At 34.3% G+C, this 18,269-nt stretch overlaps 1 protein-coding gene across 2 annotated transcripts in view; it reads left to right on the top strand.

Moving 5' to 3' along the window:
• The window catches only part of CDC73 (cell division cycle 73), a 137,463-nt gene extending 120,406 nt beyond the window's left edge, over window positions 1–17,057 (top strand). Inside the window, exons 16-18 of one of the 2 annotated variants that reach the window (XR_007148093.1) lie at window positions 5,269–5,410; window positions 6,353–12,620; window positions 15,963–17,057. Coding sequence is in view for 1 of the 2 variants with exons in the window: in XM_047840234.1 (XP_047696190.1) it covers window positions 5,269–5,410; window positions 6,353–6,389 (179 nt within the window). In the remaining variant the exon portion in view is untranslated. Of the gene's footprint in view, window positions 1–5,268; window positions 5,411–6,352 lie in introns of both variants that reach the window. The other variant, XM_047840234.1, reaches the window with a different exon arrangement.
• The last annotated feature ends 1,212 nt before the right edge of the window (window positions 17,058–18,269 follow it).

Here is an 18,269-nt window from a genome sequence, read left to right as displayed (position 1 = left end):
ATAGAAATGCTCTTGCTTTATGTAAGAGAAAGCCATCTATGGCTGTGCATATACAATGTGTGTATCAAAGGATTCCTATTAATATATTTTAATTTTTAAGCACCTGTGAACTACTTTTTTTTTTTTTTTGGACATTATTATTTTTTGTGTACTTATATCTAAAAGTGAATTATCCCCTGAGTTAAATAGAATTACTTTAGGCCTTAAACTTCAAAAGCATTAATATTTTTGCACGTCCATATATTTTTATTAAAACTGATGACTAGTTTTAAAATGGGTTGACTTTTGCTAACAGTAGTGTATAGCTGTAATTTGAAGTGCCATATGATTTTTACCAGCTGTTTCCACTGTCTTGAATGATTATAGCATGATTGACTTTTTCTTTTCATTCAACTCTAAATTCAAATATTCTCTCCTTTAGAGAATCCTTCTCTGGCCATCCTGGAAAGCGATTACCTCCTCCCAGTTACTCATTAAGCCCTTTTATTTTCATGATAGTACTTGCTGCTGTTTGGTATTATCTTGTTTTTATATCTTTATTTTCAGTCTTCCTGGTTATAATGGCAAGTTGCTTAATGGGAGGAGCCTTTTCTGCCTTGTTTGCTCTTGTATTGTCAGCACAGAAGAGGGCGTGGCATAAAGGAAGCATTCAATAGATACCTGTTAAATTAATGGATTTCATGTGGCTTCTATCTTTTGGTATATTAATATATCATTATATACCAAATGTAGATTAATCTGGTCTATTTTTTTTGCTGATAGAGATACTCCAATTATTATTTAATTCAAGTACCCAATTAAGTTAGTAACCACAGTAAAATTGTTTTTAAAAAACCATTCTAATGAAAACAAGTATGTTTATTAGAACTAACAGCTTCAGTTATTATGAACGTAGAGTGTGCTACTGTAAAATCCAGCCTCTTTTAAAGCAGCCTCAGTTTTTGTTAGTGGTATCACCATTCTTCCAAGATAGAAACTACCCAAGCTTGAAAGCTTTACTCATTTATTCTGTTCTGCCTTCATTCATTTTAATTAATTATTCTAATATTACTAATATTATGATAGCTTTTTATGTTATTTCTGAAGCTACAGAGTTGATAAATAGAAAGTTAAAGATAGAGAATGGGGATTTTAATGAAAGTAAAGTATCCATGAACACGAATATTTTACCTACTTGCTTGCCTGTTGAATAGTGTTTAAATAAAAAGAATGATTATGCCTTTGTAAATGCTGTCTAAATTTCATTTAGAATATAATGATGTTGTAGTAGTTTCGTTCGTATTGGTAGTCTTCTGAAATTTAGATAACTTGAGTCTTTTTTTTTTTAACAAAGTTACGATTTTCTTCCATGAATTATTCTCTTTTTAATCTTCCTTCTTTACTGAATCCTTTCTGTCAGCATTTACAGTGAAAGTAAATCCGACTCTTGATTTTGGCTCAGGTCATGATCCCAGGGTTGTGGAATCAAGCCCCATGTTAGGCTCCACACTGCACGTGGAACCTGCTTGGAATATATTCTCTTTCTCCCCCACCCCCACCCGTGTGAGTGCGTGCATGCGCTCTCTCTCTCTCTCTCTCTCTCTCTCTCTCTCTCTCAAATAAAAAGAAAATGAAAGTACTCTTGCCTCTTCCCTCTTAAAATAAAACCCTTTTTCCTGACTTCAAAGCTCCTTTTCTTTTTCCTTTTATGAAATTTTGAAAGAAATATCTCTACTAACTCATTTTCTATTCAGTTCTCAGTCCTCTGTTCAGCTTTCTTGCTCTCCACTAAACTGTTCTCACCAAACTTACCAGTGACCCAGATATTAGATCCCTTTGACCTCCTTATCAGACTTAAAACCTTCTTTTCCAAGGCTTATTACTCTTCTTTCAGACTCTAGCTACTTTCCCTCTGGCTTTCAACTACCTGTTAATATTTTGTTTCTCTTTTCCTTTAAGTATAGATACTCTCTCAAGGAGATCTGATAGCTTTCAATTATCATCTATATCCCTCCCCTTATTCTAAGGTTTCTAGCTTATATTCTGGGCCTGTATATCTCAGTAATTACCAGATAACTCCTCTGTGAGGTCCTGTTGGTATGTCAGACTCAGCTTGTTCCATATGAAATCGTCTTGTTCTCTCCCTCATTCCCAAACTGTTTCTTTTCCTCATTTAGTTTTCTTTAGTAATTTGCCTGAGCTAGAAACTTAGGAGTATTATTATCTCTTAGCTTTTAGTTGATCTCCTTGTTTTTACTCTTGCCTTTTCTAGGTTTTCACCCTTTGCCCCATAACACACTTAGAAAATGGTAACATCTATATAGCATAGCGGAAAACTGAGGGTTTTAACAGGAGCATCTATATGGGCCATGGTAAAAGCTTGTACTATTTTTCTTCATATTGCATAATAGTAAAATCAAAAATTTTTCAGAAGATATTAAGTATTGACTTGTGTAAAATGGGCAAATAAAATCTTTTAAACGTTACAAGAAATTTGAGCTTACAACTGCATATAGCTTTTTAAAAATATTTTTAGGGGCGCCTGGGTGGCTCAGTCGGTTGAGCGTCCGACTTCAGCTCAGGTCACGATCTCGCGGTGCGTGAGTTCGAGCCCCGCGTCGGGCTCTGGGCTGATGGCTGAGAGCCTGGAGCCTGTTTCCGATTCTGTGTCTCCCTCTCTCTCTGCCCCTCCCCCATTCATGCTCTGTCTCTCTCTGTCTCAAAAATAAATAAACGTTAAAAAAAATTTTTTTTAAATATTTTTATGTTTTTAAATATTTTATGTTTATAAATAATGTTGACAAGATTCATGCGGTTTGTAAAAAATGAACAATTCTGAATTGTGTGAAATACTTTGCTTCAGTACTCATTGTGCTACCAGTTAGAAGACTTGCTTTCTTATAAAAGAACTTCATTTGTTCTATTTTTTTGCTGAGGTTTGTAAACTAAAAGTCTTTTTCTGAATCAGAAAGATGTTTTGTATAATGTCTTGGTGTAAGTTTGCTTGCCTTCACTGCTTCATGCCAATAAAATTTTTGTATAATGAGAGAAGCCTTATGCTTTCTTATTTGTGACTTAGACTTTTTAGACTCTAATGTTTCACCATTAATTTTAAAAGTTGTCTATTCTGGTGGAATAAATACTGTATAAACTAAATCTATTGAAAGTAGGGAGTGGAGTACTGTATGCTTTTATAGATTTAGATAAATCATTTTTAAAAATATAATATATTTTTAAGAATGATTTAAGGTAGGGGTGCTTGGGTGGCTTGGTCAGTTAACTGTCCAACTCTTGATCTCTAGCTCAGGTCATGATCTCACAGTTCGTGAGATCGAGCCCTGCATCAGGTTCTGTGCCTCCCTTCTCTCTCTTTCTCTCTCTCTGTCTCGCAAAAAAAAAAAAAAAAAGAGAATGATTTAAAACAAATCATACTGAGAAAATTAGAAAAGTGAAACATGTGGTAAGGAAAATAGGAAGTATTGAAACTGTTGACTTCATTTAATTTAAAAATTTTCTAAATTAAAAAATTTTTACACATATAAGTATTTTAAAAATGGGTTTTTTGAAGCTATAATGTGTAGCCCCTTTAATGAATCAGTTTAATTCATTAAATTGAATTAAACTCAAAATGAATGATGTGTTTGGTGAGGGGACCTTTAATTGGAAAAGCAAATAGTTTAGAAGTAATGTTTAAGTGTTTCTGTTTGTGAGCACAAATGATTTGTTTTGGATTTGCATCAAGAATTACACTTCGATTCATTGTTAACATCCAAAGCCAGGAGGCTAGCAAGCAATGTGGAATAAACAGTCCGTAACGTAGCTATCAAAAAAATGAACGAAGTCAATCATTTTTCTCTTTAGAGACCCCTAATACTAGATGATGATGATGGTAACAATCATATCTTATATACAAAAAAAAAATTAATGGAAAGAAAAGCTAACTCTTACGTGTGTACCTGTAAAACAGAAGCTTCACTGATGGTAAACTGATTGTAGATACAAAAGTAAGATTCAACTGGATGATCAGGGAGAGAGATTCAAAGTCAGTATTTTATGGTCCATTTGTTAACCTTTTGTAGGATACACCAGCTGGGAGGATTTGCCCGCTAGAGTCTTTTATTCACCCGACACTAGAATTAACTGTTAACAATGAAAATCAGATAATTTCATCTTCTTGCTTTAATCACTTTCTAGTGGTTTACTATCACATTTGGAACAAATTCAGATTTTTTTTTACCATAGCCAAATTTTACAGTATAGGACATTGTCTACAGAAGAAGTTATTCTTGTTTATAGGGTGTGTGCCAAGCTTGCTTTCATTTCAGAGCCCTTTACCACTGTTCTTATGCCTGAAATCCTCTTCTTGATCTTTGCTAGACTCGCTTTTTATATCATTTAATTATCTCCTTCTAGGTGACTTTCCAAATTTTTCTTTTTCCCTTTTCATCATTTCTTACCAAGTCCCATTCGTTCTCACTCCCTAATTATTTCTTGAATCTTTCTCTTGCCAGGCACGTACCTTCTCCCTAGTTGAGCAAATCTCTTTCTTCTCTAGATTGTTAAATTGTATCAATAGTCGCTGCTAAACACTTTGCAGTGATTCTCCATATCTCTTAGATGAAAATCCAAACTCTTTAATATGGCCTACAAGGCCAGCATTGTTCTGAATCTGGGGTCTTACCTTTTGCTCATTCTTTACATTACTTTGTATGATGCAGTTCCATTAAATTTCTTTAGTTCCTAGATGAAACTGTTTTCTCTTTGAGCATGTTCGTGCTAAACAAAAGTCATTTTCTGTGTTTGCTTAATTCTTACTCAGCCTTTAGGTCTTACGTTAGATATCATTACCTACGCAAGACTTTCTGAACTCCATGGTCTGGGTAAGACACTCTTTTATGTTTCTGTGGTACACTCCTAACTTTATCATACTGTATTTGAATAGTTTTTTTCTTATTATTATCCTTCACAAGACCATATGCATTTTATTAGCCTCATGATATGCATTATTCCTCATTTCAGTCCCAGTGACCCAATCCTTGGTAGGTATTTGTTGAATGTTTTTGAGGATACCACAGTACTTAGTAGAATCTATTTCAAAAGTCTCTTTGGTTATAATGTAGCTTCATCTGGTTGAAGAAAGATTGTTTTTTTTTTTTAAAGTTTTTGTTTTCTTTTGAAAAAAGTTTTTTTTTTCTTAATGTCTATATTGGGGTGTTTTTATTCTTTTATAAAATATTTTTATAATTTTGATCGCAGTTTGAATTAAAAATATTATTTCCCCCCATACAGTTAAAGCCTTCCATCTCAAATATGATGAAGTTCGTCTAGATCCAAACGTTCAGAAATGGGATGTAACAGTATTAGAACTCAGCTATCACAAACGTCATTTGGATAGACCAGTTTTCTTACGGTTCTGGGAAACATTGGATAGGTAATTCTGATCCTAAAATTCATTTACTTCTGCTTTATTATAGTAATTTTCCTTTCTCCTCAGTTAGATTTTAAGCTCTTTAAAATTGTATACATATCCCCCAGTTTCCTTTTTTGAACATTGTATGATGCTGATCTCTAGTAGATATTAATAAATATCTTTGTTGTACTGATTTTAGAAATAGATGGAGAAAGGGCTTATAAGCTTGTTAGAACAGTAAACTCTGAGTCAGAAGACCTAGATTTTAGTTCTGATTTTATGATCTGGCTGTAATGAACTGTGTGACCTTTTTGAACCTTGTGTTCTATCTATCCCAGGGGCTTGGATTTATATGATTCCCTGCAGGGTTTTTTGTTGTTTGTTTGTTTGTTTGTTTGTTTTGTTTTTTTGCCAGCATCAAAAGGTCTCTGACTGGATTTGAGTTAAGGGTAGCCTGTGAAAGGAATTCAGGTTTTGAATTTATTTTAATTACTGTTATAAACAGAATTCTTAAAGTCCGTTTACAGTAATATCAATTTTGTAATTGGAAAATTTAAGAACAGCCTTATGATCACAGTACCACTGAATTTATTCTCATGGTGCTCTTTAAAATCTGTCACTTTTCTTGGTGTAAGTCTCTTCTGAATATTAAGGGTTTTCTAAAGTCAGAGGTTACTGAGGTAACCCAGTGATTATAATTGATAATATATTAAAGAAAAACATTTATTATTCTAGCCAGAAGCTCTGATTATAGAATTTAATAAGAGGAGTGTTTCTTCTGGCTTCAGAAGTTCTTATTCTGTATTCCCAAAGTATAGTATCAGGCTTCCAGTTTTTTAGAAAACAAAGCATCCTGTTCACTTTTGAATTTTAAGTTTAAAAAAAAAGTCAACTTATTTTTACATTTCTAAAAATTCTAAAATTCCTATAATCATTATAACCTATTATAATATTATTTTCCAGGTACATGGTAAAGCATAAATCCCACTTGAGATTCTGAATTTTACTTGGTTTCCCTTTTTCTGGAGATCTGGATTAAGAAGCATGGATATACCTTGACCTAAAGACTGAGTCTCAAGCTTTATGAATTTATCAAGAACTTACAAATGAAGAAGGTCACAGATCCATCTTTTATAAGACCTTATTTGATGCTTTATGCTTCAAAGGGATGATGCTTGTCATCCATATAAGCAAACTTTTTGGCTTACAACTATTTTTTTAATATTAGCCTTCTAGTCTGTAACAGAAATTGTATATTTTGATAGAAGTTTTTTCTCCATTGGTTAAATTAGCATTACTTAAAATTTGTTTCTTTAGAAAATAAATGCAGGTTATAAATGTGTGTATATTTAGAGGTTATAAGGCTCTCTAAGCCATCTTCTGATTTTTCATTGCTCTATAATTCCTTTTATTGAAAATAGTATGCTATGAATGGTATCAAATTTTAGTCTCTGGAACTTCCAAAACTAGCAAAGGGATGTGACTATTTTGAATGAATCAGAATGTCAACCTGTATGTATACTATACCTATACTTATTCTTTATTTAAAAAAGAATAATGAAAAATCAAGAACAATTCTTCAGCTTTGGTTGAACTGTTCGGCCTTTTCAAGACTTCTTTACTTACAATGAATACATTGAATGAATGTACATTCTTCTTTCTCACTGACTTTGGTGATTTTAAAACTTAGAATGATATATTTCTATCTGTGCTATCTTTCCACTTGAAAAATCTCAGAAGACAGATTAAAAACATGATAGGCTGTAGTACTTTTTGTTTTGGGAGCCAGAGTATGTTTGGGGGAAAGAAATGTATTAGTCCTACTACAATGTAACTTTAACTTTCTTATCTTTCTCATAAGTTCACCTTTGAATCTTACTTTGTATGTATGGTATAGGTTTTGAGTCTTCTGTTTGTAGGCATGTTGATCTTGGAGTTCTTATCTTCCATTATCCCTAAATATTGATAACTCTCCCAGACACCAAAGAACACATTTGCTTAATTAAGTGTCTGAACAGAAACAAGATAAAAACACTGGTATTTTTATGTGCGTATTCAATATCGTATAAAATATAAAACCTATATTTTAACTTAGTAAAATATTTTACTACTTCTCTAGAGTGTTGCATCCAAGGTACAATGAATGAGCATTTTCCTTGAGTCTTGATTTCACCTTTTATTACTTAAAAGCAACTGGAACCTCTACTCCCCTAAAGAGTTTTCGCCATTAGGATTGTTGCTGATTGTTCATCTTGTGTCATTTTTTTCTCCATTTTTTCCCCAGTGATCTCTCTTAGATGAACATTTTTTTAGTAAACATTTAGCTCCTTCTTATGTTATGCTGACATTACCTAGCTTCATTTTGAAATTTAATGCTATCATAAGAATGAGAAGCACTTATTTATTTTTAAAGTAATCACAAAAGTCCATACCAATAGTGGATAGAAAAAAGTATTTATTCATGTGAAATTCACTATGTTCTTAAGAAAAGCAGTCAGCATTTTAAATTATTAGATTATAGGATATTTATAAGGTTTGAACAGATTCTACCCCCTTCCTTTCTGTGCACCTCTCTTCTTGAAAACAAAAGAACTCAAATTTGTTCACTTTAGACTTGCTCATCATATAAACTGTTTTCAAAATGAATTAATGTATTGTATAAACTTTCTCCATGATGAAATCGTCAAAGACTAGAATCTGTACTATTTTAATGTAAGATTACTTGTTAAGACTACTACAAGTGGACGAGAACTACCTTTCTATAAAAATTTTTAGTATTTATACTTATGTCATATATGAAATTTACTTGATACAGAGTGTGGTTAAAATTGGGAACATCTCCTTTAAACAGGGTTTATTTTTCTATCTTGAATTTGCCTTATGTATATTCAAAGGCTTCTGGAAATACTGTAAAGGAACATTAGGAAAAGTACAAATATGCTATGCTGTATGTATTTTAAAATCAAACCCTTAGTATGTACTTAATTTTCTTTTTCTTTTTTCAGCAGTTCAGTCCCTCATTTAGGTCCATGTAATTAATGTAATAGTCATTAATTCCAAAACAATTTTTTTTCAGCCAGTCATTATTCGTTATCTCATGACTCCCAAGTCCTACAGCAGCACCTATCACTGTGCCTTGCACATAGTAGGCATTCAGTAAATATTTATATGCATGAATTAATGAACTTTTCAGTGTGACTGATTTATTACAAAAAGTTCTTTGACTAGGTCTTGGAGTTTGAAAATACAGAAATACAGGGAATGAAGAGGTACACACAGATGTTTAATGGAAATGAGGTATACATTAATGACCTTGACTTTACCATAAGTTACTGTTAACTGGAGACACCCTTGCTTGTCCCATTGGTAAAAGAAAACTCCCATTTCTTTATTCATAGGACACTTTTCTGAGTCAGGTAACATTAAGAAACTTGTAGGTTTCAGTCAGTTAATTGTTCAACCTTGACTGCACGTTAGAATCACTTGGGGGACCTTTTAAATATTTATTGCCTGATTCCTGATTCTGATTTAATTTGTGCTGAGACCTGATCATCAGTATCTTTAAAAAGTTGTTTAGGTAATTTCATGTTCAGAAAGGATTGAGAATCACTGATTTAATTTGTTGTTGAAAACAATGCCAGTATTAAATGTCGTATTTCCTCATCTCCCGCCTTCCCTCCCTCCCTCCCTTCCATCCTTCCTTCTCTCCGTTCTGCCCTCCCTCCTTCTCTCCCTTCTTTCCTTCTCCCTGCTTTCCTTCTTTCATTCTTTCTTTCCTGCTTTTACTTTTCCTCTTGGTGGCCACCCTTTGCACTAGACTGACCCCCTTATTGATGGTATTGGCCTGTAGTTCCACATAACAAATTCAAGTCTTATTTATTTAATATAGGAGTATTTTGCTGTTTAATATTTAAACAATGTTTAATATATTGCATTATAAACTAGTATTATAGTTTATGATTTGTTTCCCATGTGTCCTTATCCTTATTTTTTTTTAACAGCAGCATGATAACAATCCATACAGAAATAACTAGTTCATAATGAGGAAAATTTCATAATAATTTTTAAGGTAGAAGAACGTAAAGGATTAATTTCTTATCTGCCATGCAGAATTAGTTTGCTTATGAAAGGAAAGAGGCATACTTTTTAATTGGTCTGCACAGAAAAGTAAATTATTCATTTAAATAAAATTCATTATCAAACATTGAAGGAAATATTTTTCCAAAATAAAAATTTTTGTGACTCCTAACAAAGTTAAAGTGATACATTGTTCTTTTTTGGAGGGTGGGGAGGGAGTATTTAGTTTCCATATTTCTTACTATATAACAATTCCATTTTATTGGTATTAACAGTAGAAAATGATGATAGGATACACATTATGTGGCCAGAAATAAAATGCCACTTTGTCAGATAACAATTATCTGAGTCTTAGTTGTTGAACTAATTAGTTTATAAAACTTTTTGAGACCAACAGTGTATTTTATAAATATTATAAAAGCTGACCAAAATTAAAACATGAAAAATAAATTTGATTACATGAGCCTTAAATATTACTTGACTGAATTTTTATTCACTTGGATTTGATAGTCAACTGGTTACCCTAACCATAGTAAATTAACTTTAGAAATAAAAAAGTAAAAATCACTGAATTTGACTTAAGAACTGGATTAGGAATTTTGAAATGTCATGTCCTGTATGTTCTGGCCTATCCATTGCCACATTTGGCTGTATAGTGATGCCAGCATGGTTTCTATCTGTATATGTTGGAATGATAACCAAGGAAAAATTGGAAATGTATAATAGGTGTATAAAAATTACATTTAGTAAATGCATAATATGCAGTAATACTTTCAGGTCATTCATCTTTTGGGGCTTATATGTATTATTTTAGGTAGTGTTTATTAGACTGATCTTGAGAGTTATATATAAGTGTATGCCATTTAAATGAGTAAAGCTAAGGAGATTAATTTTATTGCCAAAATTCAAAAAGTGAAGTGATGCTATGTCAAATTTAGGTAGGTGATGTATCTCTCTGAGAGTTTTGTTTGCTACTGAATTCCATTTCTATCCAGTTTAAGTTTGCTAAAAGCTACTTAACCTCCAAGTTTGGTTATATAGTGCTTTATATATAATGTAGTTCATTTACATGGTATAGGGACTATAAATGATTGTTTACCCCCCAGTTTGTATATTTCTCATGCAAAGTGGGTTCTTCAGTGGAACTTAAATTTAGGCCCTGTGACCTGATTAAATGTTCTACTCATTCTTACTCCATTTCAGTGGATTTTTAAGTTTCAACTTGTAAATAAGTTTTGGGTATATTCCCACCCCCACTTCTGCCCTAGTCTTCATCCTTCCAACCAAAAACACATTCAACCAAGAATACAGAAACTGTATTGTGGTGTAGGATATGGACGATGACAGTCTTTTCAAAAAGGGATTTATGAGATTTTTCAGGCATTGTATTTGTTTTGAAAATAAACGTAATGGAAGTTTTCACTTTGAAAACTAAAGAGTTAAGTACATTTACAGTCTTCTGTTAATGTGTTAAATGATGGAGAGAATCACAATTCTTCCTAAAAGTAACAAGCTACATGCTCTAATGAGCTTAGTTTGGTTATTGTCCAACTTACCAAGTCCTTATTGTTAGAATGTTATTTACCAGCATACATTCTTAATTCTATTATCTTTCAGCAGTTTGGGCACCCTGATTTTAACATTTTGTAGTTTGAAAACAAACTGCACTCCGCATATAATCAAATCATTAACAACATCATGGTATTATTGGTGGTGCCAGTAATAATGTTTAACTCTTTTGCAACAAAATTCCTTTAATGAAGTGTTTAATGGGCCCTATTCAAACTTAATTTCCATTCAGTTCATAAGTGCCTACTAAATATGTATTTTATCCTGCTCTTCTGTTCATTTGATCATCTGCTTTTAGACAGATGAGCATTCACATAACTAAAATAGATACAGCAGGAGTTGTAAATGCTGTTGGATTTTTTAAGGCTCAAAGGTGCTAGTATATAAGAGCACATTGCCAAATAAGCTTTTTTTCTTCTCATTTTCTAAAACAGTTTCCATTTATTTTTAATTAATGATCAGTGTTTATGGTGAGTTGGAAAACATCCTCTTAATTTCCTTCAGTGACCATAAAAAAAAACATTAAAAAAGCAGCTCTAGAGAAGGCTATGGTGTTGAGTCTGTCATAATTATTTGTAGATACTTTATCATAGAACTGTAGTTTATAATTCACTGTCATCTAGAGAATATTGATTTATATTACATGACTAATGTAAATAGGGCTCAGGCCACATAAGACCGAAGACATCAGAGGTTTAGTTAATCACATTTGAATATTTTATTGCGCTGTGATTGATTTGCCAAAAAAAAATCCAAATGGAAACACATTGGGTTATACAGCATTGACTATGATAAAATATGATAATGTATACTCACAGAACTTGCCTTCATGGAGTTTAACATGTTAAAAATGTAAATATGGTAATGGCATCAATTTCTCTTTTTAAAATTGTTAAATAATGATGTGTTTTTCTTTAAAATGGAATAGTTTGAAATTTTATCAAGTTGGTGTATGTAATGGTTGGGGAAGATCAAATGGGCTTGCTCATGGCATATTCAATCATGACATAACTAATGTTTATGGTCATTTTGACTGTAAAGCAGTTTTAAAGTATTTGTATTTTTATTTACATGTTTTTATTTCATAATGCACCGCTGAGTACAAAAAAGGAAGTATAAGGGTTACTGATGATGAAATAAAGTGAGGGTGTTAATGTAGATTAAAGCAAGTTGATGTAGGAATTTGAGGAGAAGGAAGAAATTATATGGGAACTCACAACTCCATGGGGGAAAAAAATACATAGTAAGAATTGGGCAGTGATGTATCTTTTGGGGGATTGGTCATAAATTTAAATGAAACGAGGCAAACTGTGGTGTGATTTTTTTTTTTTCCCAGCAGCATTTAGGTACTTGATTCCAGGTGTAGAAAAAGCAAATAGATTTTTAACACTTGATAGAAGTAGAAACAGACCAGGGAGGTGAAGATATTCACAAAGGTGGTGATTATAGTACCAGAACATGGAATCTAAGCTCTTCAAGGGATAAATGATGGAGAGGAAGTGGTGGATTGTATGAAAGTGGTGCTGACCCACGAACTGAAACCTTCAGTGAAATGAAGCTAAAAGTGAGCCTAAAAGACAAGAAGGTGAGAAGATTGGGTGTGTGAAATCAGGATTTTAGATGTGATCTGATATTGATGAGGAAAAGTCAAAACCTTGGAAGTGACTGAGATAGAAGAAGGGCTCTTTGAGGTGGGGAGTCAAAGATCTGAGGCCATGATTACTCATGTGAATGTTGAAATAACTGAGAACTACAAGAAATAAAGGTGGCAGGGAAGATAGCCACAGGCTAGTGACTCAACTTGATAGCAACAGGAAAATTCTAACTAGATAGCATGAACTTTAAAGGATCCATGCTCAAAACAAAAATCTTTGGCTTTGTTATCAAGAGATGAGTGAACGTACATTTAGATATTTTTAGATTTTTTTTAAAGGTATGGATCATCATTTCAATGCCCCCCTCTAACGTGCTTTTTTAAATAAAATTCTGTACTTGTTCCATTAGGACAGATTATGAGGGCTTTTACTATACTAAGTGTAAATCCTCCTTTTTGACAATAATAGCCTTTCTACCTTCTCTGAGTCTCGTTTTCTCCAATTTGCTCCCACATCAGGCTAGTTCTTGTATTCTTTGCCTCTTCTGTAGCCCAATAATAACTGGAAGTGGGAAAAAGTCTTTGTTGGAAGACCTGAGCACTGCTCTGTTCTGAGGTTTCATAATGAGCCCAAACTGAGGTCTCTCCTAGTTGTATGTGCATCTTACTACTAAGGGAGAACACCTTGAATGGTTCCCATAGTGGGTTCAGGGTGCTGGAAAAAAAGAATACTTGGAAATATGGGAAATTGAAAAGGGTTTTTCATTGACTTTTCTGTGGACATCTTATTTCCTCAGTTTGTTTTGTTCTAGATTTTGGATGAGAATTCTTAAAATGTTGCAAGCTTTTTCCCCCCTATACTGGGATGGGCTAGATGTTATTTTGAGCCTAATCTAAATCTTACCTGAATCTCTTTCTTTCTTTGGTTTCCTTGTTAACATGAAGTGGTATATATTTTCTTGTTTGGTGGCTGATGGCTTTATGGCTTTTCCTTTTTTCTCAATCCCCTACCAATTCTTTAGCTGTTAAGTATGATCGAGCTATGATCCCACTTGACTTCACTGTCTTCACCCAGAAGTGACCTTACCTATTTTTGGTGGAGGAAACAGAAGCCATGGACTTCTTAGTACTTTATCTCACAAACTTGTGTGCATATAATAAGCATCCTTTCTTTCATTCCTCCTATTACAGTGATTTAAATGTCCTGTCACCCATCAAGGACTTGTCTATTCATATGTTCTCCTACTACAGCCTTCCCCGCTGTCATGAGTATTGCTGTGTTACAGTTTTCCCTCTAGCTTGTGTCTTCATCCTGTCACCCTCTACTTATACCTTTCCACCCACATTTAAACTGGGTTGCACCTTACATCTTAAACAGGGTTCTACGGAGTATGTGAGTGCCTCCCAAAGATCTGTGGGCTTAGATGTATCACAGGTGTGGTACTAGGAAGACTACTTTCAGAGTACCTGCTGAGCTGCTGCGTGGTAGGCTCTCAGTTCCTGTTTGTATGGGTACTGGCATCTTTCTGGCTAATATATCCTTAGCCCACAGAAGTAGAGATAACTGGCTTGCTTGTATTGCTCACAGGTTTATTGCCACTTGTACTGTCCCACAGTTTGACTTGTGCAAAAGGGCAAATGAGTAGACAAAGGAAAATAGTAAAGAAGTCTACAGAAAAATAGGAGGACATTCAGAAGTGGGTGGTGGTGAAAAAGAATTGCTGGTGGAGATGGATAACAGCTTTAATTTTGAGAAAGCACATGAGGAAGTTCAATCAGTGTGAAATAAACTTTCTATAAATTAAAACAACAAAAACCCAATGCATTAAATGTAGTAGAAAAAGAGGGAAATGGCCACTCCTGAGGACCAAATTAGAGGCCTGGATGGAATATGTGCAGTAGTAGTTACCTCTAGAAACGCAAGGCCCAAAGACCTGAAGATTGTAATAAAAATGAAAACACCTTGAAGAAAAGTTTGGATATTTAATGTGAATAAGTAAAGAACCGTAAGGAGGAAAGAAAGGAAACAGACTTAGGAAAACAGTTCATAGATACTAGAGGAAAATTTCCCTGGTTTGAAAGAGCTCTCATTCTGGAGGCTCCCTGTAACATGGAGGGAAGGGGGAGGACACTTAGGCAGACATTTCATTCAAATATTTATGGTCTACTTCATGTCAATGATAATACTATTTTAGTCACTGGAAGTCAGGGTAAACAATTTTGAGCCATGCCCTCATTGAATAGGAAGAGGTAGATAATAAAATGAATGTGTCAGATGTGAATAAGTGATAGAGAAAAAAGTGAACTAGAGTGACTAGACAGTGCTGGGATAAGGCAGAGGCAAGATACAGTGTTTTATTGGGTGGTTGGAGGCAAGGTGATATTTGAACAGCAATTTGAAGGAAGTGAGGGAGCCAACCTCGTAAATACCTGTGGCGAAAATAAGGAACAAGAAGTTTAAAAGTCCTAAGATCGTGAGTCCACCTGGGTGGCTCAGTTGGTTAAGTGTCCGACTTAGCTCACTCAGGTCATGATCTCGTGGTTCCTGAGTTTGAGCCTGCATCGGGCTCTGTGCTGACAGCTCAGAGCCTGGAGTCTGCTTCCCATTCTGTGTTTTCCTCTGTCTCTGCCCCTCCTGCCTTGAGCTCACACTCTCGCTCTCTCAAAAATAAATAAACATTAAATTTTTAAAAAAAAAATCCTAAGGTAGTATCATATCTGCAACTCAGAGACTGGCAAGGAGGCCACTTGGGCAGAGATGAGGCAGCAAGAACAGTTAAGAGATGAGTGCAGAGTAGGAGCTGGGAACAAGATTATGTAGGACTTTGTAGGCTACTGTAAAGCTCTTAGCTTTTATTCATTGGTACATAGGGGAAGCATTGGAGAGTTTTTGAGCAGAAGAAGAGTGACCTCATTGTGACCTTAGGTTTTAAGAGGCATAATGCTCTTAGAGAATAGACTATGTGGTAGTAAAGGCAGAGGCTGGGAGATCAGATCATTGGATATTACAGTAATTTAGATAAATGATTAGGGCTTGGGCCAGTGTGGTTACTGGGGAGGAGTGACAAATGGTCAGATTCTGGAAATATTTTGCAAGTAGATGGATTGGGTGTGATGTGTGATAATAGAGCCAACAAAAAGGTTTTTTTGTTTTGGGTTTTTGCCTAAATAACTGGAAGGATGTAGTTTTCTGCTTACTCTGATAAGAAAGGTTATGTAAAGGTCATATTTGGGGATGGTATTAGCTAAGGGAAACTGGAGTTTTGAGGAATGTTGAGTTTGAGATGCTCATTAGACATGCAGGAAGAGATAATTCAAATTCTTTAATTTCAGGGTAAAGAGAGGACTTCATAAAGGAACAAAAAAAGAAAAACCGTCTCCAGGCTTTAAAGAATGACTACAAATAAATGTTTCCCAAGTGAGACCATTTATCTTGAGGATATGCAAGGATCCAAAGAGTATATCTCCCAAGTAACCTCGGTTGAGGAACAGGGACATTAGAACTTTTAAGAACTTCAAACAAATGACGAATTAAAGATCTGTGTTCTGTGATAGAGTGGGAATTTGAAATGTTAAGTGGTAAGTAAGAGTTCCTCAAGTGGGAAAGACATACTACCTGGAAAATCTCACATCAGTAACTACAGATATTAAGCTATTTCAGCAAAGATGTGGGGGCTGAGCTGAGCAGGGAGTAAAGAGTGAGCACCCTAAATTTCTCATCCCTGATGAGAAAAATGATTTCATGGAAGATGACCAACACTTGTTCTTGCAACTAATCAGAAGTTCTATATTTTTGACAAATAGCTTTCTAAAACCTACTTAAAGCACTTTGGAGTATTTAGGGGGAAAAAAACAAACTTGTTTTAAGGTTTTGGAGATTTTTAAATAGGTCAGGAAATTATTTGCAAGTTGTGAAATTGTGAAGGTATGAACATTTTGATAGGTATATTTATGTTTTCAACGCAAAAGCACAAAATAAATATCTCCAATAACCATTTTTAAAATGTTATTTCCATAGCACAATTTTTTTCCAACAGTAATTACTTTCTTGTTCATTCACAGACTTCTGATCATCTGACTTCATAGTAATTTCTAACCTTGTTATTTAGCAAAGAGCTAACTTAGGTTTAAGAGGAAGGTCAACTCTCATTTTCTTGTTCCCACTTGGTTCCATTATTACTGTTATCTTTGTGTTTTTGTTTTGTTTTGTTTTTTCCCTCCCTCCTCAGAGATCTCTTTATGCCACTTTTCCATTTTGTAAAGTATCTATAAAGTGTTGTCTGTTTCATTATGCTGGATGAGGGAATGGGAACTTCATTGTCAGGTCTTTTTCTTCCCTCAGTTCACCTTGTACTGTGTACAGATAAAGTGAAGGCATCTGTGTCAATTCATATATTAACTATTAATAAAGCTTAACTTAAATGCAAATATATATTTATTGTCTTCTTCCTGCACCCAACTGAATCATCTTGCATGCACCCTGGAATGTGTTTGCCCTACTTTGCAGACCAATAGTATGAAGTAAAAATGTTTCATACAGCATTTGTCAAACAGTGTTGTGTGTGGATCAGGAATGTTAGCATTCCAGTGAGGGTGAATTGTGTAACTGTTCAAATGCGAATTCCTTGACCTTTGTTTCAAATTTACTGAATGGGTTTTTGTGGGATAGAGACAGAGAATCCACATATATAACAAGATTCTCAAGTGATTCATGGATGTACTATTTTGAGAGTCAATGACTGAAAACCTGAAGCCAGATTATATTTTCAACCTCATCAAATGCTTCCCTCCCAAAAATTTAGGTCCAGATATACTGCCTTGCAGTCTTTCAACATGCCATCCATTTTCACAGCTCCATGCCTTAGTAAATGTCCCTTTCTCTGCCTGGAAAATGGGTTCTTACCTTTCAAGACATTCACACCTGTGAAATTCACATCTCTACTTACAAAATAACATATTTGTGTTTTTGTGATTTCTTCTGCTCATTACGAGCAGCATGAGGGATCTGCCATTGTTAGTATTATCCCATATGAGAAAAAAATCAGAACAAAGTTTATGTTCTTAAAACCAATTGAACAGAGATGTGTTTGCATCAGTCATCTATGTACTGATTAGGAATGGACAACCAGATCTTCATTTCCCATATATATGATGCTACAACTCACTTTAAAACCTTAAAGAAATCTACCTATGCAAGGATTATTACAGAGATTGTCTTGAAAGGAATGAAACACAATAATAGAAATCTATATGAAAGACTAAGCAAAGTTATACCAGTATCTAGTAAGGAGTAAGTATTCACATTTTTCTTATGTGTATTTATAGTACCAGTGCACTGTAATTAGTCATGTTTTAAGATTTTAGGGTTGACCAGTTATCAAGTTTACAATCTCGGCTCCAAATCCACCCTTCTTTGCCCTGCTTTGTAATGGCTGGAACTGGGCCCTGTACAGGTTTCTCCTGTACAGGCTGAATGTTAGGCTGTCACTGGAGGAACAATGTAAGGTCATAACAGGGGAAAGAGTGTCTTTTAATGATTCTGGTGGACTGTATTCAACTTGGCTGCCAGCAGATTAGCATGCAGAAGGTCGGGGGCACCCATTCAACAGCCTTCATGGGTCATCTGCAGCCTACATCTTC

Source organism: Prionailurus viverrinus, chromosome F1, assembly GCF_022837055.1.
Source record: "Prionailurus viverrinus isolate Anna chromosome F1, UM_Priviv_1.0, whole genome shotgun sequence".
Taxonomy (NCBI): Eukaryota; Metazoa; Chordata; class Mammalia; order Carnivora; family Felidae; genus Prionailurus; species Prionailurus viverrinus.
The sequence above is the reverse complement of the archived record's forward strand: the minus strand, read 5'-3'. Positions and strand labels throughout refer to the sequence as shown.